The following is a 23,864-nucleotide window of genomic DNA, read 5'->3' as shown; positions in this document are numbered from 1 at the left end:
CCCTTCAAAGCTGGTAACGTCCCAAAAAGCTGGAAGTCAAGCTGATACAGCAACTTACTTACTTAAAGAATATTACTTCACCTCTACTAGAGAACTAGTTTCTGCTATTCAGCTATGTTTTATGCAAACATAACAAGATGCTCCAGCAGCTGAGAGAAGCCCAATACTCTTCTGGCCACTATCATACAGAAAGCATGAGTTCGTTTGCTCAGTTTTTGTAGGACACAGAGATACCGTTGTGGTGAATTTTTTCTCATCTATTCAATTTTTTTTGCATAAGTAAGTAAGTGGTGATGTTAGCGCCCCTTGCCAACACTTGTCTGAATGTGCATGAAATTGACAACCGTTTTTTTTTTTTTACAGTAATTTTAATAAATGATCTAGTCTACAACAGTACGTAGCTACCTCCTGCTGTTTCTATTGCTTCCATTAAAGGTATAACAAAAGGCTTAATGAAAGGACATATAAGCAATTAAAAAAAAAAACAAAAACCATTGATCACTACAGCTGCTTGGCAGATAATGAGCAGCAGGTTTTGCCCCACTGCAACAGGAAAATACAGGTTGTATACTCTGACAACAACTAACTAACTGGAGTGTTTTCCAGCACTGCTTCTTAGATAGGCTCAGCTGAGCACGAAATATTCCATGATCTGGCAACATACCTTGAAGTGATTACTATGCGTACTCCACACAACCAGGTCAGGAAGCCCCCCTTTGCAATGGCGTAAATCTTTAGAAAGTCGCCTAAAAACGCCACTCAGAAACATTCCTCCAAGGCAAGAGACAAGGCTCTGTAAGAGAAGGTTGCATTGGTTTTCTTTAAATTTCCTGTCCAGCCATTTCTCAGCTCTCAAAAAATAATACTTTTTGTTTAGTCATGTGTAACTAGCAATGTCGATAGATGTTATCTACAGGAGTCTTCCTGCTGTGTTCCCAACTACTGCTGCAGGAAAAGCGGCCATATCAGAAAAGGGCAACTGGGAAGGTGAGAGGATTTAGGAATAGGGAGAATTGTGCTTGAGTCCCACTTGCTTCCCCCCCCCCCCCCACTCTTCTTGGGTCAGTGCCTCAGTACAAACTTTGTGAGCACACTATGGCAATGTGTGATTTTAACCGTAAGCCCGATGAAACAGCAGGTCCACTCTGGACAACTTGTTATTTACCTGAACCTGCTGGAGGGAAATAAAACGCCCCCAGCTAACTAGTGCTGCTGCTTTTCCCTCCTGAGTGGTCCAGATGTCAGTGATCAACTTTGTCAGAGTTGCGGAGGAAGCGGTATGAAGCTGCTGGAGTCTGGCCTCAATGACATCCCTCCTGTTCTCATAAAAGCTGTCAGTGTATAAATCCAGGGGGGACGTCTGTATGAAAAGGTAAATAACAGCCCTGAGGAGCTGCCTGCAAAGCAGAGATTCCAAGAATGACAATGCCCTACCGCCTTTTTTTTTTTTTTTTTTTTAAGCTGAACTTAACTTGAACACACTCATCACTTAATCCTTTATTAAATGGGGAAAGATTTGCATAATTTTTAACGACTGATGTCAGTGTAGCAAACTGGCCACATCTTAGACCATGTTCTGTAGGTTTTTATTAACTTAGGAAAAAAAAAAATCTAGTCACAGAGGTTTCCTTTGAAAGGAAACAAAAAGCTAGCTGCTCTCCTAACTCTCCAAGCATAATATTCTAGTCAGTATTTGAAATCAGCAGCAAAACTGCTCAGCTACAGTGACCAACAGTTTTGCAGGTGGAGGGGGGGGGGAGGAGGGAGGAGGAGTGGGGAACAAAGCAGTGACAAATTTGGGGAATATCACTCAGGCCTCTCAAAAGCAGAGAGAGTAGTGCACATCTCTTCTACCTGTTATGGTATAAAAATCACTGCAGCAATTACTCAATTTTGAAAAAAAGGAAAAAGGCTAGAAAGCAGGTGAGTGGCATTCTAGTTTCTCAACCAAACACAAATGCAGATCACTTCAAGGATATGAACTTCAAACTTCCATATACTACTGCCACAGCCATGCTAACACCAGGAGAGCCCAGCCTAGGAATGACTGGAAGAATTAGGTGGAAGTTTTCACCTTGTCCTTATTTATGCCTGAGTTAGTTAGCTTTGCTCTGCATTAACGAGTAAAATTTAGTTAAGCACACACACACACACACACAAAAAAAAAAAAAAACCAATGCAAAAGAAGAGCTGTAAATATTGAGCATGCATACATGATTTTTTTTTTAAGTAGGTGTGATCTGTATGTAATGAGATTATATACAAGAGAATGTATTTAGAAAGGCAAGACCTAGGGTAAATGGTAGTTAGCACTGACAAAGAATACCTGCTTTTAACACAAGACATACAGTTAAGACATACAATTAACTTACTTCTTATAAGAACAGCAGATATGCCACATGAAGTTAGCTGTATGAATTCCAGTTACTAGTATTTGTAAGGTCTTTGAAACTAGAGCCTTATTAGCAGTTTCCTTCCTCACATGCCTGCAAGTGCCTTCATGTCCCCCCTCCCCCCCCCCCCAAAATGTCCAAAGCAAAAAGGACAGCCATGGCTCAGTTATTCCTGTAACCAGTATTCAGCCCTATTTGGTATTCAGCCCTATACTGGATCATATGAAGAAAAGCAGCAAGTTGTAAAAGACATTTCAAATAGTCATTACTAAGTAAGCAAGCAGTCTCTTTACATCATTAAGTAGATCTCCACAGATCTGCTCATACTTACAATCAAGTTCTTGCGGGTTGCTTATTTCGGTAATTGACTGTATGGCTTGTAAGTATACATATTCATATTCATAATACATGTCAGCACAAAATTAAAAAGCTTAAACGTTAGCTTAGTGAGAGACTCATGTATCCAGAGTTTTGAGTTTCATCCCACTGGCCTGTAATAAAAATCATTCTGCTGTAGATTTGCTAGATTTTACATCCTTCGCTCAAAGGACTCTACGTAAGAAAGTCCTTAAATGAGCGTATCTTCCTCTCCCCATATAAAAGAGATGTTTGTAGGGGCCACTATTTAGGGAGACAGCCATCTTCCATGGCTGTCGCCAGCTGGTTCCCAAACCACCAGCTGGTTTTGACGCAATCACACCGATTTCTACTACATACTGATTAAGAAAAGTTTTAAAAAAAGAAAACCCTACATACTGATCGTAAAATAGAAGAGGAAATTTCTACCTAAGATACTCACAGTGATATTAACCTATAACTGCTTGCAGTACACATAAATCCACTTAAAGAAGAGGACCACTCTGGCTGTTTTGCCTCTGATCAAGGAATCAGAAGGAATGGGTCGAGGTGGAAGGAAAAAAGAGGAGAGTTGTCTGGCCTAGTTTAGTTCTACTGCATTTGAGATAGTTTTTTAGGGCTTTTTCCCTGTCAAATGCCACTGAATGATCAATATATCTAATTGCAAATATTAAAATTGTTTCTACCTGATATTTATGGGCTGTGTAGCCTCTACCTAAAAAATAGAAGTTCACCTGCAGTCATCGATCTTAGGTTTTGCAGGGATTTGTTTAGGGGGAGGTAACTGTTGTTTCTTTATTTGTTTAAAAAAAAAAAAAAAAGAAGGATAAGACAAAAGGCACAAATACGGGGGGTGGGGATGGTTATCAAACCTAAGTTTAAACATCTGGATTCCCTTTAAAGTCTATTGAAAACAAACAGATTTTTTATGGAGGAGTGCGTCATCTGACCGATTTCACTCCAAATGAGATGAACTGTTCTATGGACATGTCTTTTTCTTCCACTAATTATACAGAAAACTTTCACCAGTGAGTTCAGATATAGGACATCTGCATTCAGCCAGATGAAGCCCACCTCATATGGCAGTCAATCCAGACTATGAGCAATTAATGAGGAGACCTTTAGGAACAAGCCCAATATAACAACTGATAAAAGTAAGATGACACCAAGATCTGTCTGAAAAGTCCCTCAGAATAAAAAGTTGCAAATCCAGAATCAAAGTTTTAACATGATTACCGTATGTACAGCAAGGGGTAAATACGGAGTAAAGAAAGCCTTTCAAAAATACCTGATAGCAATTTCTGAAAACATCGGGTATGTCATCCATGAATATGATATCCCACATGAGAAGTCCATACAGTGTAATAAATGTTGAACCTTCTCCATGAATCCCTAAAGGACAAAATTTAATAATATAAATACCTCAGTCATAAACATGGAAACATTTATTTCTATAGCAACATCATAGAATCGCAAGTACATCAGAGTGATACAAAATAGAAGCATGCCACACTTAGGTTTATACACAGCTGAAGCCAGTATATACCGGCATTGTAAATGTCTTTTACTATTTCCACGATTTGCTAATGCTTTCCATTTCAAGGACAGTGGCTTTTACTAACAGCATAAGAAGAATATAATTCCCTGTCTTGACTAAAGTTTACAGTTTCAACTTCATTAGGTTTTAGTATATTAACACCTACTTACTTTGTTGTATTTTGGTTTTTTTTTTCCTGACCTATATATTCTATTTCTTGATCTATACATTTACATTAGTCCAAGGCTTTCCAAAAAGTTGTAAAAACAGAAGAACAACTAATAATCAAACTGAAATGCAAGCTTTTCTAAATGGAGTTTTTAAGTGTCTTGCTAAGGTGTATCGTGTTTTCATGCTCATCTAGTACCAAAAAACACATACGGAGTTTACGTTTCCTGCAAATCTCTTACAAGGCACTGCTGGCATTAAGCCCCTACAAATAAAATGGCTGTTCGCTAATTAGAAAGGCAAAAAAAGTGATTTTCTATGGGGTTGAAAAAGAAACCTCTTTTCTTCCACATTTCAAAACTGCCTTTGATATACAGAGGAAGCAAAAAATTAATGGCTAGGAGGAAGGCCAACCTGAAAGAACATATTAGAGCCTTTAGGGAAGAAAACAGAATCAAATGAAAAACTAGTCTAATGAAACAAGCTAAAACTGGCCTAACTAACTGAACTGCTTAATAAATTTGTTCTTTACTCCCACCAGTTATTTTGCTGTACAAAAAGAAGCTACTATTACCCTGATCAAAACCATTCTGCCTATAATGAGTCAACGCCAGTTCCTCAACAGAGCACATGACTGTGGATACACTGCAGTCTTCACTTCCTTCTTCACCACCAGTATCCTCCATTAGAAACACAGATTTTCCCAGTCCCATCTGAGGACACATCTTTCCTTTGATCGTAACCTGAACATCATAAACAAGTGGTTACTTCCCAGCATCACATTTGAAAAGCTTTAGCATAAGTATTTCAGTATCGCCTAAAGAATGTGTCTCCTTTTCATTTCCTTAAAATGAGAACCAGATTGCTTCCAAGAATCAACTGAATAAAATTTAACCTCCCATTCCCCTGATAGCATTAAAGAAGTACAAGATTTGCTTAGACTCTTCAGACAGAAAAGTTCTGATGGTCTTACTACTGATAAATTAGTGAAATTTATATCTGGTCAGATTTCTAACCCATATTTAGTAAAACAATGCAAGTTAAATCAGTGGAATACATCTGACTAACTTCAGCTAAAAAGTGGACCCTTTATTAAATAAGTAGAAATATTTGTTTACAAGATGTTTTTGTTTTAGAAATATTTATGGCTCTATTGGCTTTCCCACAATACGAATAGGCCACAGGTTGGTACATAGGCACATAACGACAGTCTCCAGGATTCTTTCGTTCTTCTTGTCAGAAGAAAAAGACTTCAAGAGTTTGTATTTTTCAGAAATCGCCAGCATTGTCACTTACATGCGTCACATCTTCCACAGTTATGACTGGCAGATCATGCAACAGGGATCTGAACTGTTTACAGCTTGGTGAGTCTCTGATTCGTAGGGCCCGCTGGTATAGAGAGAAACGATGCCCAGTACGGACAAAGGGGTCTGCAAGCCCATTTCTAATGCAGTCGATGGCCTAGCAAAGAAAAGGTAACAATAATTTTAAAAGACCAGTGCTGTCTGTTCTTAAAAAGCCCAAAGGATCAATTGATTTAAAGAGCACAAAAGATGTGACTATAAAAAACGGCATATAAGACAAGGCTTCCTTTCTTACTGATGTACTGAGGTTAAAACCATTAAGTAACATTTTGCACTGGTAGGCTGCTGAATTCTACTTTTGGTTGTACTAATACAGTCTAAAGAAACTACTCCCCATTTGTACTGAACAACACAAGATTAAGGAAGTGTAAATTCTACATATTCATAGTAAGTGACAAGAAAAAGGGAGTTAGTGCTACGGCAGAAAGAATCTTTTCCTCAGTATTACTCTACCCAAGTAGCACACAGGATTATTTTTCTTTAGCCAGTTTCTTAGCAGTACTTAATGTGGAAACAGCAGGACCAGTTCAGCTGTGCAAGAATATACATACAGAATAAGTTTTACATCACTGCATTATTGCACTGAAGAACATCCAGGATTGCAATCTAATTATAGACTGAGAAAACTTAGTTTAAATCATGGTTCTGACGCAGTCTCTTTTTGTGACTTGGGGAAGGCCCTTTGTTCCGATTTATACATGAGGAACTGAGACTCACTCTTCCTCTGTACAACTTCCTGTTCCAAACGTGGGAGAAGCTAGATACAGAGGTACAAGATGGGGAGGGAGAGCTGCAGACATTAGGTATCTTGTGCTGTTATTTCCTTTAAACAGAGTTACAGAATGAAATGCAAAAGAAAATATGAGCATTTTAATTCCAACTCTAAAGAACCTTACTGAGGGCAAGTAAGCAACATCACACAAAAAATAATTGTCATTCTCTGTTGATTTTAAATAAATCTACAGTTGCTACTATTCCTTCTCTAAAATTTTTTTCATTTCTATTTTTCATTGCTAAATTAGTCAGCTATCTTAGCTATGTTTAATTATACTGCCCTTCCTTATTTTTCTTTAAAAGTTGATTTCGGTCTCCCCATAGTTTCTTCTGATGTTAGCTCCTGTGACCTAACCAGTCCTACACAGTTTCATTTTCAATCACTGACAGTATTTCTCTTTTGCACGTAACAGATAGGAATAATGAACAAAATATCCTGTATTTATAAATCATCGGACCAACAGCTGATACAACTACCACTTTCTGTTTCCTGCACAGAATATTCACGGAACCACAAATGAGTCACAAAATTAGTTAGACGGTGGCTTCTACTCCTTGTGGTTTTCAAAAAGAAAGTCCATAAACAGCTCGTGCTGGTTCGCAAGGAAGTCAATGGTGCAACCTGTACTGCAGCTTACAGTTTTCTCTCGTTCCTATATATCCTGCTGCAGACATCTATCCAGAGGTGCCACAGAGTTCTACAGAGATTTACAGTAATCCTTGCATGCAACTATGCCATGCTATTTTCAATTTGGCCACATGCCAGCTAATCACTGCGGAAACTCAAAGACTGCTCACCACGGACACAATGTTTCTAAAAGCCTGAACTGCATCATTTTGGCAACTGGAGAACGGCAAGTTTACCCACTGCACGATTACGTGGTTTGCTTTTATAAGCACACCCTACTGGAAGAGAAGAGGGAAGAAGATAAAGTTTCAGGAAAAGCTTAGATTACCTGAAAACCTCTCCTCCCCTCCTGTACCTTCCTAAGGAAATTACACAAACAAGGATGAACGTTGCCTGTAACACATGCTGTCCAGAACCTTTAATGTTCTGGCTTTAATGATTCTGCCTACCAACTTCTTTCCCAGTATAAGGTTGCTCAGTTATGATTTCTCCTGCAGCACCGCGGAAATAGTTTACATTTGCTGTTACCAAGATCGACACCCCTACCAGAGCTGTGTAGCAGTAACAGATATAAAAATGGGGTCGTCTACTGCTTGACCCTGAGGGAAGAAACCCCACACTAAAATTGGTCCAGACAGAGAAGATATCCTTCTCCCCACTGGGAACAGTTAGCCAAAGGACTGAACTCTCTTAATTTGTGCTCTGAAGACATTAAAAAACTCCTTCCTATCATGTTCGTTTTTTTTTTATTCCAGATACAGCCTCTTCATGACTCAGGTTCAGAAGTGGAAGTGTTTACTGCAAGAACTTTGCTTCTCACACACCAGGCAAATCCATGAGGCAGAATGGCTAAGCAAGCTGCTGCCTGACAACCCTGTACAATCCTTCATGTCAAATAGTGTTCTTCTAAGCAACAGAAAAAGCAGGTCAACCAAGGATGAGGCTATTCACACTCAAACTGTAGAAATGATTCTGTTTCTTAAGATAAATTGGTTACTTGACCTTGGGATGCCTACCAACATCTGAGCTTTTAGCAGAGCCTACCCAGCTGTTCTGCTCATACCAAATACTAATAAAATGTTTACAGGCAATCACTCCAGGATTTCCAGTATTACAGAATGCAGTACTGAGGATACCTTCTTAGTGTTCTTCAAGTGCTGATGCAAATTCAGAGCTAGGCGATCCCACCATCGCCCTCTGCTGTCAGTACAATACACTTCCTGAGACAAAAGATTCTGCAGCTCCTGCACGGCTTCCTAGAGCAACAGGAACATGTTTTTATTAATTGATTTAGAAAACCAAGTTGGAACTTCACTATATAATTTAGCATGTCACTTTCCCTTCTAATTATCAGGTACTATAAGAAAATCTGTCTCTGCAAAATTCAAATCCCATTTTCAGTCCAACACCCAAAGTATTCAGCTGTACAGGTGTTTCTTAACAGCACTGGGATAAATAGAGATACTTTCATTAAAACTTATAAGTTAGCTGCAAAAAACAAAATATTTCTGTCCTTATGGTTTATGAGAAAGGCCTGAGCGTTATTTTTTGCCTTCTTGCAGAGGTAAAGTCTTTTAGAAGAATCTGTTTTGCTTTAACATGTAAGTCAGAGGCCTTTGCAGATGTTACCTCCGGGTAAAAAGGCAGGGGATTTCACAGAAAAGTTTTCGTCCAAGAGTTTCATATTTAAAGGCAATAACCAAATCTAGTGAAAAACAGATACCTTTAAATAAACAATGATGTCTCAACAGCAGTCTTATGCCATATTAGAACCCTGTTAACTCTTCAGGTCTCCCCCAAAATCTCTGAAGTATAACCAGAAAATCAAAATATAGTTTAAAAGATGTGGCCTTTCTTTAGAACCTTTTAATGCAGCAAGAAAAAAAAAAAAAAAAAAAAAAAAGCACTTCTTACTTAAAGGTAACCTGTAAAGAGAACTGCAGCAAGTCCTAGCAAAAATTATCGCTATTTTCCAGCTACATCAGAAAAATACTTCAATGCCTAAGGAAAAAGCAAACTGTCTTATAATATACCACAAACTGCAACATCACTGAAGTCAGCCAGTGTGTATTTTATTGAACAGTCTTGTCAATTAAAAACGTATTCCCATTCACTCCACTTTACCTTATACATGTGAAGTCTCTGCAGAATTTCCACACCTTGAGAAAGGATTCTTGTATACACCCAGCCAACTGTGAAACGTCTCAGATACTCAGGTAGAGCTCTGTGATGGCTGAAAGACGAGAGCAGCCCAGATCACTTTAATGATGACAATTTAAATTCTTAAAATTCTCTTACAAAAAATGCACGTACCTAAAGCGTTTACAACAATGAAATGCCTTATTATGCCAAAACTGAACTAAAAAGAGTATCAAGGGTGCAAAGTCAAGAACCCAAGGGTGAGATAACAGTAGAGCTGAGGCGGCACATGCAAGCTGCACTTGTACAGCAGCTTCTTTCAACAGTTGAGGAATTATTAGCTAATGATTTTTACATCAGATGCAAAACAATTAATAATTTATTAAATCATGTTTCTTTACTGCCAACTTGTTCTATCAAGTCAGCAGGCTAACTTCAGAAACTTGGCAACAAACAAAAGGAAAAAGTCAGAATAGTCCTTTCCTTCCCTAAAAGGAGACTAACATCTTTTAGTTAGGCACCTCTCTGTTTCAAGGAGTACTCTTTTCAAAGTCTTACTAAAATCAAACTAAGTTCTGCCACTGTCTTTACTGTGAAACAGAACAGACCTCCAAATGACCCTTTATGAATACTATTTTAAATCAGTTGTCATGACAATTAATATAATGCCAAAAATACGGCTTTAATTTTCAGTGTATCATTAAGCTTTAGAAAACAAAATAACTAAAACAAAATCTGATGAAGGACTCGTCAAAAACAATACACTTCAATTCTTCACAATGCTTCAGTTCTCAGATCTTTAGTAATGTTTCCTGAATAAGACCTACTTGGAAGTTCCAGCAGATGAATAACCCAGTATGTTTTCCCACAACCTTTGCAACATTCTTTTGTTCATAGTGAATTATAAATTCTGCTGATTGCTATCTGTCTGAAAGCCACAGAAACAAACGATGACAAGGGAAAAGTAAGGCTCTTGTTCTCCTGCACTGGCATGCTGAATAGTTGTTTTAGTGCTTTATCCATGCCTACCAATTCACTCCCAAGTTTTTATTAAAAAAGACCTTTTCATATAATTTAAAAGCTAAACAAACAACTAGGAAGTTCAAAGCTTTCAGGAGGCTCTAAAGCTTCCAAATTTTACATGCTGAGATAACATCACAAGTCTATAAGCCTGTCTCAAAAGGAACAGCACCAAAAGTAAGATAATATACTTAATAGTAGCATATGAACATTACGCAAAATTTGCCAGTTTACTACCTCAGAGAGGGCTGATTTTTCAGTTCATTCCAGGTTTCTTTAGCACACGTATAGAGACGATTAGCCTCTGCCCAGTTCCCGTTTGCCATTGAAGTGGCTATATCATTTGACAGGTGAGCAGCAGTTGCATACCTAAGGGAAAAAAAACACTGTAATCACTGTAGCAGGTCAAAAAGTACGTACAGTTAAAATAAATCAATTCCTCCAGACAATACTCTTTAAAATTCCTTTCTAGTCTCCAAGGGCATTAAACCATGTAGACAACTTTATTCTTATCCTGTAGGATCAACGGTTTCTAGTAGCAGGATCCACTATGTTTAAAATTACTTCCCGCTATGTTTAAAATTATTTCTAGACGAAAGAACATACCTTTTTTGCTCAGGTTTCATTCTAGTAAGCAACACAGCAATGTAAGAAGAAACTTTAAACAGCAGATGATCACAAAGCAAAGAAATATGCTGTCTTGGTTCAAAATACAAGCCCTCATGAATTAGAAGTCTTACCTGGATAAAAAAATGCATTTCAAATCATTACAGAAGTGCACTTGTGCCTGTTTATCATCTGCAGCTCTACATCATGAATCTCTTATTTGCCTATACAAGTACTGCAGCAAAGCTTTTCTAGAAATAAACACGAGATTTCCAAACTGTCAGAGCTCTACCTACCTGATAAGGTCATCTCTGTCCTGGAAGATTTCTGTTTTCCTATTTACAGTGTAACTGGGGAATGCCATACGCCCCATGTTTACCATAAGGACAGTGGAGAGCTGGCCCTGTCCACCACTACCAGCTTCTTCATCCTCCATAGGCTCAGACAGTGAAAACAGCAGCAGCACTCGAGAAAACACAGCCCGGGGACCTTTACAGACCCGGACAGATTTTCCAGCCAGGTCCTTTGCCCTAGAAAGATAAATTAAATGATTAGCCACATCGCTTTTACCATCACTTGTAAAAATCGAAATACAGTGAAAGAAGTATGAGAATTTTTTTTTTTTTCAAGACAATTACTGTGTAAACTTGATCTTCCCTGAAAGAAGTAGCCTGGGACTACTATATTGTGCATGTAACCCCTAGTGAAAAGCCAAAGAAATGCATTAACTAATAAAAAGTGTAAGTGATGAACTTGAAGCAGAATACAATTCGAACTCAATGCCCTTCAACTCCCCTTACTATGCCAGGCAGTACCAATATGCAACAGGACGCGGTGAGCTGTTAGGATAACCTTTAGAGACAATCTTCATTTGCAGAGCTTCATCAAGCCTTTTCGTACAAGAAAAGTTTTTGTCACTTCTCCACAGGACAGCACAGATTTAAAGCAAGATTTTCTCTGATTTTATGGGTAATTAGTATTTCAGCTGTCAACTACGAGACAGATCAAAACATTCCAAAGGTTGACACATGGCTGAGCAAGTAATTACGTACACAGACCAATCTCTTCTCTTGGAGTGGGTAGGATGGACGGAAGCCAGGGTCAAGGACCTTTTTGGAATCTAACTCAATTTCCCAAGTTCCTTTCTGTTTCCTTTCCAACACAGCTCTAAAGATTACCTTCCTTTCACCAAAAAGGTGAAAGGTTTTCTTTCAGGATGTAAGCAAGAGCATGGAATTCTTTCTCCACCACTGCTAGCTCTCCTCCTTCCTGATCCAGCCCACCACTCAGCAAAAGTGGGGAGAGCCCACATCAGATACCTCCTACAGCAAAATGCTGTATTCAGTCTCCGAATGCATCAAGATCGGAAGCGTCTTGCCCAGGGAGTTTATGCGTAATCCATAACCAACCTCCAGGAGCTAGCGTATCTCATTTCTAAGAATAAACTTTTGTCGATAACCACTAAAACAAAGCTTGTAAGCCTTTCGTATTTGAATTTTTCATCTGTTAGGTCATCTAAATTGAAATCTAGTTAAATAAATAATTAAAATTCAATTAAAGGGCTTTTCGGTTAAAAAGCAAGAATATGCAATGTAGAATAATGACTAGAATACAGTAGATGGGACTGACATGCAGCAGACCAGGCATAATACAAGCACAATGACACATATTTTTTAAGACTGTATCTGAAATAAAAAGTGGAATTTCCTAATTTTAACTAGTAGAAGAAAACTTACCACACATTCTAAGTAATAACAGAAATAGAGACCGAAAAATAAGAACAATTCATTACAAAATTTGTTCTAATCACATGTTTAGTCTACTAGCAAACTTGACAGAATGATACAGAGCATAAGTTTTTCTAGCCTTCCTTTATACAGTTTAAGTTAATATTCTGAAAACAACTCAGTTCATGTTTGGGACATTTATACAAATTATGCAAGTGTCAACCAAGAAAAACTCTCTGCTAAAAATCAGCCTATATTTCAATAGCTAGCATCAAAGAGAAGAAGTGAAATCTCAAGTGCAATAAAGTATTTTCATACTAGAGTCTTTTAAATCCAAGTTAGGATGAGGAAGCAACTGCAAATCCTTAAGCTGAAAAAAAAAAAGTTGTTATCACAACATCCCAACATCCTATAATACAAGATGATCATGGCTGTGACTCTGATCACTTTACTTGTTCTTCTGTAGACCAAATAAAATGCAATGCTACTGGAGACAGTGATGTCGTTATGAAATACTATTTTTAACAGAAGGGGAACAGATAGAACTCCCGTTGTACTTTAAAAACAATAAAGACTGAATAAATCTGCTTTAAAGCTAAACACCAATGCAAACCTCCCAGCTGTGAAAATCTGCAAGCCCAGCACTAAGCTGGCATTAGGCATTTCTTTCACCATAGGAAAAAATAATCTTGCTGATTCACCTAATAACTCTCCTTCATGGAAAGGCAATTTTAAAGCTCCTCTTCCAATATTAGGCGCCTTTTAATATAAGGAATTTTGTGGAGAATCACATGATAAGATTTCTGTGGGGAATATCTGTCCAATAAACGTATCTCTGCACAATTTGACAAAGCTGTCTCTCTCTCTCTTTCAAAGAACAAGAATACCACAGGAAAGACAAGCTATGTTATTGGAGTGAGAAAGCATGAGCAAATGCAGTACATAGTCATACTTTCCAGGTCTCTACCCAACCTGCATTTTGCACAAAAATAGGATTCCATAGTAACTGAGTTCAGACCCTAGTTCTCCAACCTACTAGACAACCTCACAGCTAGACAAGCTTTGTTTATCTGCTTGATGACTGGGACAGTCACCTTTTGGTATCGGCTGGTCAGAGAGGTAACTGTGTAAAACAGCTTCTAATCTCCAGAAGTATGACTTGTACCCTAGCCCCAGCTCCTTTGGCTAGTACTTTAGCTCATATCCCTAGACTTTTTGTGGATGATGTAGTTACAGATCGTGTCCTAAATACTGAGAATAATAATGCTGTAATCCCTTCTGCTATGGCCAGACTGACACCTTGGCCTGAATCCGGACGCCAGAAGAACTGGAAGCCAAGGGTCATGGCATTTGCACAGCTGTGGTAGCTACAGTGAAAAAATTCATAGGAGAAAAGAACACTGGAGGATACATCAAGCAAGCACACTATATTCTCCCTTTAAAAATACTGCCCAAAGAAAGACTTTGTGCTGAAGTACAAAGCCAATCACAAAAAAATTATTGCTCTCCTCTAATTCTATTAATAGAGTACACCCAGCAAACTAACATCGGAGAGCTGCTTTTATAGGCGAGGACTTTCCCTACCTCTTCCTACCTGGTTTCCTGCACTGACTTTGCTTTTACAATTCAGAAATGTTTCTCCGACTGGATAACTTTGGAGGGCAACACTAAAAGTCAGTTTACAAAGGACTTAAGTGTGTTTGCCTTTTTAAAAATATATATTTTTAACAGTCACAAAAATTAAGGTTGGAAGAAAAAATAAACCTATGCAAAACTGTGACACAACGTCAAGAAATACAGAAATCGTATTCTGTTTCACTGTCAGATAAGCAGTTCTCACTGTGCTTATAGACTTATGGAAAATAAAATGAGGTAAAATAATCAGTGAAACTGATATGATAATATTCTAGCCCACTATATATGGCAACTATGATTTAATTAGAAAAAAAAACAAACATTAATAGAAGTTCTACTTTTTTTTTTTTTTTTTTAACAAGAGAAGGATAGATAACCATGCCCACAGCCGAAAAGCATGACATAGTTTAAAAAAAAAAAAAACCCTAATACTTACCCTTTTGTTTGACCCAGGAACTAACACTGTCGCTAGTACTGTGAATCAGCATTTAATGTTGCCCTTCCTTACTCTTTAATTTACAAAATGCACTGCTCTCTTCAAAAGATATCTAAATTGAGTCCTCTGAAGCACAACTTACGTTCACCTCTAAAAAGCTTAAGTAGTACCTCTTCAAAATTACTGTCCCAATACCAGTCTGACTCTTGCTGAAGACTGAACGTTGTTTTGCCAGCCTCAGAAAATCATCCACAAGTTGCTGTTTCTGGCCATTTGGGTTAGGCAAGTGAAAGATCTTTGCTAATGTTTTGAGCTCAGGGGCTGAAAGCAAATCCAACCCTTCACACAGGTCTTCCAGTTCAGATTCTAAAAGAAAAATGATCCACATGCATTCATTATGTGTTACAGATACAAACTAAAGCAATAGTTCAAAGTATAGGAAGGTTTTTAGATAACTTCTACATTCCTATAACCTAGCACTAATCTAGTGACTTATATTCCTCAAATGTATATGTTATTGATGCTGGCTGTTCCAGCCTGAAATTCATTATCTTCAAAGGTCCACTTTGAAGGAATGGAACAATCAGAAAAATCCTATGGCAACTTCAAAACGAAAGCATATATAAAGAAATGTTGCTGAGTTAAATAACTGCAGCTCAGAAAAACTTTTCTGGCTTCCTGATGACTGAAACTGCTTACCCAATGCAAAACAACTTACTGTCAGGGAGCAGCAAGAGCAGGGCTGCTCCCTCGGGGGGGGGATAAGCCAGAAGCCAAGGGTGACCACAGCATAGGCAGCGTCCTCACCAGCCAGGGCGTAGTCCCACCGTATGTGAACGGGATGCAATAGAACACGTAACCCATCTACCTGAAATCTTTAGCTACTCTGCTCCTCAAAACATTCCTCTAATTCTCTACTCAAGGCACAGACAAGCACGTAGTGCATTGAATTTGAACATGTCACAACTGCAGATTTTACTTACAGTATTTTTAAACATTATTAAATGCATCCATACCTGTTTGCAGAAAGCTGGCTTCAATCAGTTCTTCAATCACTGGTAACAAATCCACGCTTATCTCTCCATACTCTATTTTGTTCACTTTTATCCAGTTCAGTTTGCGTTGAAAAAGTCTCACATATAACTTCTGCCCACCAACTGCAAATTTTATTTAAAGCAGGGAAGGAGAAGAAAATTAAATTGTAAAACATTGTGTTACACATACTCACTACTTTAGCTATAGAAAAATGGCTTTGACAGAGCTATCTATTAAAATATATTTTAAATCTGCCTGTCTTCTATAGATAGAATTGATAAAATACCAGAACTCACCCTTCCAACTGGTTATTGCTCATTGGAATTTTTAAGTTTTGTAGATAACAGAAATTATTACAATGTATTTTGTTGGTAATAAACCTTACTCAAATGTATTTTGGACATGCTTACCCTGCAGGAAATAATTTATTTTCCTGGAAAACACAACTTCATTTTTCGAACTTTGTGCATAATGTGATATTAACCAGGTCTCTTTGTTTTCATCGGTGCTCATACAATAACCACTCATTTGATACTGGGGGAGAAAAAGAAGCTGTATTCTGACAAAATTATTTCAGAATCACAGACTATCTCTCAGGTTAGTCTTTAGAGTCTTACTTTTGCCAAAGGTAAGTTTAATTTTACTAATATAGCTACGGAAGTCAAGGAAAGCACTCCTCCTGATTTGTTTTTAATCAGGGAAGATATCTCTTAAAGCAACTTTTAAAAATACTAACAATAATGACATTCAACTAAATAACATAAAATCCTAGCTGCAAGTTATCTAGATATTATGGCAATATTCAGCACCCTTTTGAATACCTATCTCACCCTTCACAAGCTTCTAATCTGTTTATCCGTGTCTGCTGCTGCTCAACTGTAACTGACCATTAATAAAAGCACACACTGAATGAAACACTGCCAGACCTGGATATATTTAGGAAATTGCACTTAACTTTTACATGGTTATTAAACTGTTCTCCTGTCTTTAAACAGACTTCTCCAGACTTTTTTCAACAAAAGATTTCTAGGATCAATTCACTCGCAGAACTACATTCAGAAGTGTAAGTTTGTAATTTTCCCTGTGAGGATACAGCTTCTTTGAGGTCTCTCCCCAGTTTTTTACAACTCGGAAAAGGGAAAGAAAAGGTTGACTAACATATCCATATCCTTTCTCCACACCATGGAACCTGACAAAACTAGGTCCGGGGTTCAGTAAAGGCCTGTGAGGACTGCTTTATCTCCAAAGGCTTTGAATGACAAATAGGAGAATAAAAAGGTCTTGTGCTAATAATTAATTGCTTCTTAAGCATCCTGTTCTGCATTATATTACTTTTGATGTTTGGGTTTGTTTTTCTTTTGCGGTTCTTAAGAGTTTCTGATATGTCTCTGAAACAAAAAATTTGCTGACTTGAAATATGACCAGCAAAAAACACAGATCAGCAAAGTCCACTCTTTGTAATTCTTTAAAATACAATAGAAAAAAATACATTTTGGCCTGTTAAATTTTCTTTGCATCAATTCCACTGGGGACAGCAAATCAACGTCACAGATACTATTGTTTTGCTCTGTACAAGTTGGAAAGAAGATTTCACAAAGTACATTAAATAGTGCCCTCAAAATTATGTGCTTGTTTTTAAATTCTTCCAAGCGCAACATGCAGTGAAATCAAACCCGGAGAACACCAAAAATATTTTTATAATTTTACACTTAATTTCAGACAGTTCTCATCATGAGTACAAAGCCTGACACTGCAGTGTGGACTACTCGCTATTCATTTTCAAACCTTAAATGAAGTTCTCAGATTTTTTTCTGTTCTATTATCTCTGTGTTCTGTATCTAGTTCAGCGTGCAATGTTGCAGAACCTGCTTATCACTGTGCAATGTTGCAGAACCTGCTTATGGAAACATATGGCTGCACCTGTGCTTTTCCCTACTTTAATTTATTGTTTCCAAAAAGTGGCAGTGATCTATACCCACCATAAAGCCCATCCACTTTTGAGAAAACTGGGCAGGAAGGAAGGACTGCTTCAAATTTAATTTTATCCTTTTAAAAACATCATCTCTTCATAATAAGCATTAGAGATAAAATAACTTACTGAAGAAAGTCAGACATTTTAGAAGAAAATAATGAAATATTGGAGAGTACCTATGCTCAAGTAATTTAACTTATACTATTAAGTATGTGTATGTATTTTTTTTCTTGTTATGATAACTGACAGACAACAGTCGTTTTGGCAGAAACTTCAAATGTGGAAAAGATATCCCATCTACCTGAACTTTTAAAGTATTCTTTCCGAGATCTTGAAGGTAAAGATATCCAGCTGTTTTTTGTCCAGAGCTGATTATATATTGACTTTATGCTATCTGATCACTTCTCATAGCTGAATTACTCTGTTTTCCCTATCCTGCAAAGAGAGATTGTTATACTTGTGACTCCAGCAGCCAGTGCAGCATGGATTTATCAGCCCTGCTTTGCAATAATTCTTTTTCTGTATTCTTAAGTCCTGCGAGAGGGCAACACTAAAAACACATCACTGAAACAGAAAGCAGCCGTCCCTTTACTTAACAGAGAAAGTTACTATTACTGACAAGAGTTGTACTTATCTAGAGAAGGGAGCACAGAAATAAAGAAGCAGTTTCCTGAACTTCTCTTTTAGTACTAGACAAAGTAGCCAAAAGTTGCATCCACTAATGACTTAACTGCAAATTTATTGCCAGATCTCCTTTGGATGTAAATGGTATAAATCTACTGCTTGCCGCATGGAACCTGGAACAAGAGTTTTGTTGCTTATATTACATTTTTTCCTTGTATATTCCTGTTTTAATTACCACAATGTAAACAAGCTGTTATCAAGCCCCAATGTGTCCCCATATACACGTTTAGGTGGAGAAAGCTAACTATTGTATATTGCTATGGACCCTAAAAGCAGCAACTGGCTCTGCGACCCACTCCGTTTCCACAGGTTTGACTGCTTGTGTTCAAGGTCAGCTCGGATATGGCACAGCCACAGCCTGGGCTCACTGCTGGGAAAAGAGCTGTGTGAAGCTTCGTCAGGTGCCTCCTCCCATTCATTTGGGAGCTGCGTTTAGGCTCGGGCCCTTGCCTACGCTATGTGCAGGCACGCAGTGCTCAGCCAGGTCCCTCGCTGACTTGGCTTCCTGGCTCGACCTTGCAGCTGCCTCCTTGCTACCAACTCGCCCACCACCACTGGTGCATGGCGGCCCCTGGTTACTGGTGCCGGACCCGCTCTGCTCTTCTTGCCTGGGCACTGTGGGACCTTGCCCCTTGTAGGTGAGGACACAGCTCCTGCCTGCCTCGCTGTCATCTGGCTCACCTTCCCAACACCTGGCTCACTTCCCCACGTGCAACAGCCTGCTCTTGCTGCTCCCTGACAGATACATTCCTGTTATGATCTCTTCTTACCTAAAATATTCTCACAGCTCATAATAGTATTGCTTTCAATTATTTAAAAGTGTTCAATATTACTGCACATCATTATTAAAATACAGTCTATAGGAACCTAACTGTGACCAGGTAATCACAGCAGAAATGCCTGTGCAAGCTGAACGTCCTGCTTCCTCCCCCGCAGGTTTTTCACCCTGTTAGCAACCATCCGTTAAAGTGGTTTGAGTTAACTCAGCAGATGAGGAATAGTCACACGGTCTTTCACAGCTGCTGTACTCTGGAAGAAGATACCAGGCTAACAGAGCCATTCCTACAGATTGTCTGACCACAGTTTAAGTAGTCTCTAAAGAGACAGATAGGTACTGACTCAATTTTTCTATGGAAGACAGACTACAAACCGTTTATCAGGACTGCAGCTTTGCTGAAAAGCATGAACCAACAACACCTTTGCGTTTTGGCACCCAGTATTCAAAAACCTTGTGAAGTCGCACAAATTTATCAAACATCATTCTATTAGTCTCCATATCTATATGAGATATTAGAAGAACATTTGCTGAAAGCCTTCTGTTGGACCTAGGAAAATCTCAGGTGATCTCTCATCAAAAAATCAAGACCTTGAGAGATTTCTCTTTTGTAATGTCTTGTGGTGTCAATCCACAATATCATTTGGGACTTTTTAGAAATAAACAGTAAGGAACAAAGAGCTCTGTGCAGCTAGGGTAATTTAAAGTAGTTATATCACCATTTTTCTTCCAGTTTGCATTTGGGGAAAAAAGGTCAAATGGATTCAGTCTAAAGATTGTACGCTAGTGGGGAAAAAAAATTCATGTTCAATTATAATCTACAGAGAGAAAAAGAACTAAATACAACACAGCGGGTTTACAATGGGAAATGCTATTCTGAAGTACAATATAGTTTGCAGTCCACTAGTTAAGCTAAACTGAATTAACACAACATGTTAATAAGTGCAGCCTGCTCTCTGATTGATTTTTCTAACAGGTATGCATGTAACTGTTCAGCATTTCTGCACACACAGGCTGGATGCACAAACTGACCTCACAGAGCACATACTCAAAAACACTTTGTCAGGGAGCTGCACATTACCGTAGTGGCTTAAAATTACATAAATGGTTAGGCTTGTAGTAGTTCGAGATACAAGCTTTCATGTGGAAGTTGGTATAGCATATTCCCATTTTAATGCTCCAAGTCTACAACTGAAAATAGTGCTGACAAACCTACTCTTAATTACACTGTAAGAGAAGTTATAAACATGGATAATAATTTGGAGGGTTAGTTTTAACCCAGATCACTTCTGCCATGCTTTTACAGTAAAACTTACGAGTATACGATTCGGGCAACATTTCTGCTTTGAATTTTGCCTAAATATGGAGGGCTTAAATATCCAACGTTCTGGCACTTCCTGAAGCTAATGAGAGATAAAAGTACAAAGCAACTTATAAAGTGCTACACAAAAATGATTATTAATTGGCAACTAGCATTCTGAAAGCTGGCTAATAATCATCAAGATGACCATGGGCGCACACCACGTATGGAAGTCATAGTAAATATACTGAATCAAAGCTCACAAACACACACCTGAAAAGTATTTTTCCAAGGACTAAAGGACTTTTACTCCTTATTTCAGACAAGCCTCCACTATTTATCATTATGTTCCATTAAAGCAGCATTAGGGAAGTGTACCTACAAGAAGCCACTGGAGGTATATAGCTGCTGAGGAAAACGTGTTTCTTCTCTTAAGAAATTTACCAGGCTTGCCCATCGTACAGCACTCTTCACATAAAACTACTTAACAGCTCTCTCTACAAGACACAATGTGAGAAGACAAAAAATTAAAAGGATACCTGATAATTGGCAGAACTTGGTAAGAATGTGTATGTCTTGATCATTAAAGAGTCTCACATCATCTTCGTTCTCCAAGACTGCTCGCAGCACCACTAAGAAATTCTGGAGGTAATACGGGTGGCCAGGAGAGTTGGGCACAGACCTAACCTCATCGTTTATTTTGTCTAAAATGTCATCAATTGAATTATGAAATTCTACCTTTTCCACAGTTTCTGACAAAGAGGGATTAATTTCATCCTTAAAGTCTTCATGAACTTCCACAGGAAGTACCTGCACATCATCTTCTTTAAAGCAGTTTTGTCTATTACTGCTTGCTTCTGTCCTAGAGGAAGGAATACCCTGAGTATGAGGCTGAGTTTTCACTTCCAAACCACTGGTCAGCTCTGTTGCAGTATAAATGGCTGTACGTGCGTCAAGTTTATCAGAGCCAAGTAGCACGCCTTCAGAGCTACTTTCTGTTTTGGTGCTCCTTGTACCAAATGCTAGTCTTCTGCCATTAATGGTATCTGCTGGTAATGATACCTGAATAACATCCACAAAGTCTTCTCCATGACATTTGTTTATTTCTTCTTGAAGTTCAGGCTCCTTTTTTGAAGGATTTTGCTCCTCTCTCTGAACAAGCTGATTTTCTTTCTGAGAACTATGCCCAGCACAAATCTCCTCCTCATCCAGTGCTGCAGAGCTTTTGCATATATTGGGAACAGCGTGAGATAACGAGTCAGTCTCCTTATACACTATCTGTTTTCCTTCCTGGATACGACGTCTTCTGGACAGTTTAGATGACAAGCTTCCCAAAGAGATGACTTTAACTTTTTGAGCCCAGGATTCGTTGTGAACATTACAGGCTGAATTATTACTGTTAAAATAAGGACTAACCTGTTGTGCTGCTCTCACTTCTGTTTTCAACAAACTGTTTTTGGAAGAATTTGCTTCTAGAGTTGTCCTTTTTTTTGAAAAATATGAGCTGGAATTATTGTTCATATTGGCATCCAAAGGCCTCTCATTCATAAAACAGCTTATTGTTGAAGCAGCCACACCCACTGTACCATGGTTCCCCTGACACATTTCATCCATGTGCTCGTTTATTCCGTACCTTGGCACCATGTGCCCGCACATGGGGCAGGTGATTTTGGCAGGGGGAACATTGCTAAAAAATGAAACAATAGAGGGGGGGGTTGAAGCCCCAGACTGTGTTCCTTTAATTTCCACATCTTTCTTTGTTCCTTTCTTTTTCTTATTTTTACTGAGAGACAAACTTAGTCGGGATCTTTTAACTTCTGAAGACCAAGCTTCTGCCATTATGAAATTTCAAAGCACTTACATAACACAGGCTGCTTCATTATGGTCATATTTTCTTATTCTGCAATACTTTCTTTAAAAGAAAAAGACTTCCCTTAGCTTCGTGTTTTCCACCTGTGATCCTCTGACATGCCTTCAAGAAAAGAATATGAAAACGTTCAGCAGAAGATCTTTTAAGAAACCAAATACAATCAAGATGAACAGTGGCGCGGGGAAAAACAACTAAACCTGGGAAAGTAAACCCATCCTTGATTACTACACTGCAACTGTCCTTTTAGCTTCTCATTGTGCATGCCCATCATGTTGAACACTGCAGCTGGCTTCATGGGAACGGTTTAAAACACAGAAATACTACGAGCCACCAGCTTTGACAATTTAAATGCCATGTTTACTCCCGATGTAAATTGTGATAAAATTCAATTTAAGCATCTGGTTTTTTAATTTTCTCCAGTGTCTTGTTCACTATGTATAAGCAAACAACTTTTGATGCCAACTATCTGCTTTTACAAAGGACATACCGTGTGCGTGTACACAAAGAACATGCCCAACGCCTCGTGGCATGCTTTGCGTTGTTTTCACGGCACTTCTGAAAGCGCTGAACCCACTGTGGCTGTTACGCACTGCGCTACTCGGGCCCCGTCCCAAGCAGGCTGCCCCCTCTGGCGCAGCACAGTGCAACACGGAGCTGTAATCGGCTCCGTGCCTTCCGGACCTGCACGGCATCCGAGGGCGCCATCTCAGATTTCTGAACTTATTTCTGCTCGGGACGATAACGACCGCGACGGCAGGATCCCGACGGCCGCGCCTCCCCGCCTGCTGCTGCAGGGGCAACGCGCGGCCGCAGCGCCTGGGCCGGGCCGGCCAGCGCCACAGCGGGGGCGCGGGAGGACTCCAACGGCCGCGCCACGCGCGGGGGGGGGGGGAAGAGGGGGAACGCGAGGCCCTCGCTCAACGGCCGCGCCACGCGCGGGGGGGGGGGGGGAAGGGGGGAAGCGCGAGGCCCTCGCTCAACGGCCGCGCCACGCGCCGGGGGGAGGAAGGGGGGGGAGGGCGAGGCCCGCGCCCAACGGCCGCCGCCGCCCGGCGTGCGGCACGCGAGCGCTTCCCCACTCACCTGCTCCCCGCCGCCTCCAGCGCCAGGCTAGCACAATGCATCGCCGATGTCGCCGCGCAGGCCCGAAGAGCAGATGCCGGAGGGAGGGAGCGAGCGAGCGAGCGCACGCGCGCCCCCACGGACCTACTGAAGGCGGCGGTGCACCACACCGCGGGAGAGCGGCTCTGCGCCTTCGGCCATCCTGTATTCTTTAAATTTAAGAGTCTCTTTAAAAGCACGGGGCGAAATACGCTTGTGGTCGTTATAAGGAAACGAGAAACAAGACTCCCCCTCCCCAAAAAAGAGCAGGTCTTTAAGGCTCCACCAGAGACTCCATCCGGCTCGTGTAAGATAATCAGGACGTTTGGTAAGTCTTTGTTTA

The 23,864-nt window shown here is 39.5% G+C and overlaps 1 protein-coding gene across 7 annotated transcripts in view; it reads right to left on the bottom strand.

Annotated features, from left to right (window-relative positions):
* The window catches only part of FAN1 (FANCD2 and FANCI associated nuclease 1), a 25,643-nt gene extending 2,001 nt beyond the window's left edge, over positions 1-23,642 (bottom strand). The window contains exons 1-13 of one of the 7 annotated variants that reach the window (XR_011143632.1): positions 22,908-23,512; positions 21,090-22,522; positions 15,801-15,941; positions 14,955-15,150; positions 11,283-11,516; positions 10,618-10,749; positions 9,346-9,454; positions 8,358-8,477; positions 5,752-5,916; positions 5,030-5,198; positions 4,039-4,142; positions 1,166-1,397; positions 665-793 (exon numbers count right to left, since the gene is read on the bottom strand). Coding sequence is in view for 4 of the 7 variants with exons in the window: in XM_068957879.1 (XP_068813980.1) it covers positions 665-793; positions 1,166-1,360; positions 4,039-4,142; positions 5,030-5,198; positions 5,752-5,916; positions 8,358-8,477; positions 9,346-9,454; positions 10,618-10,749; positions 11,283-11,516; positions 14,955-15,150; positions 15,801-15,941; positions 21,090-22,389 (2,994 nt within the window). In the remaining 3 variants the exon portion in view is untranslated. Of the gene's footprint in view, positions 1-664; positions 794-1,165; positions 1,398-4,038; positions 4,143-5,029; positions 5,199-5,751; positions 5,917-8,357; positions 8,478-9,345; positions 9,455-10,617; positions 10,750-11,282; positions 11,517-14,954; positions 15,151-15,800; positions 15,942-21,089; positions 22,523-22,907 lie in introns of all 7 variants that reach the window. The other 6 variants (XM_068957879.1, XM_009681490.2, XR_011143634.1 and 3 more) reach the window with 6 other exon arrangements.
* Between the last annotated feature and the right edge of the window lie 222 nt (positions 23,643-23,864).

This window comes from Struthio camelus, chromosome 12 (genome assembly GCF_040807025.1).
Source record: "Struthio camelus isolate bStrCam1 chromosome 12, bStrCam1.hap1, whole genome shotgun sequence".
NCBI classification, from domain to species: domain Eukaryota; kingdom Metazoa; phylum Chordata; class Aves; order Struthioniformes; family Struthionidae; genus Struthio; species Struthio camelus.
This window is presented reverse-complemented; position numbering and strand designations above follow the sequence as displayed.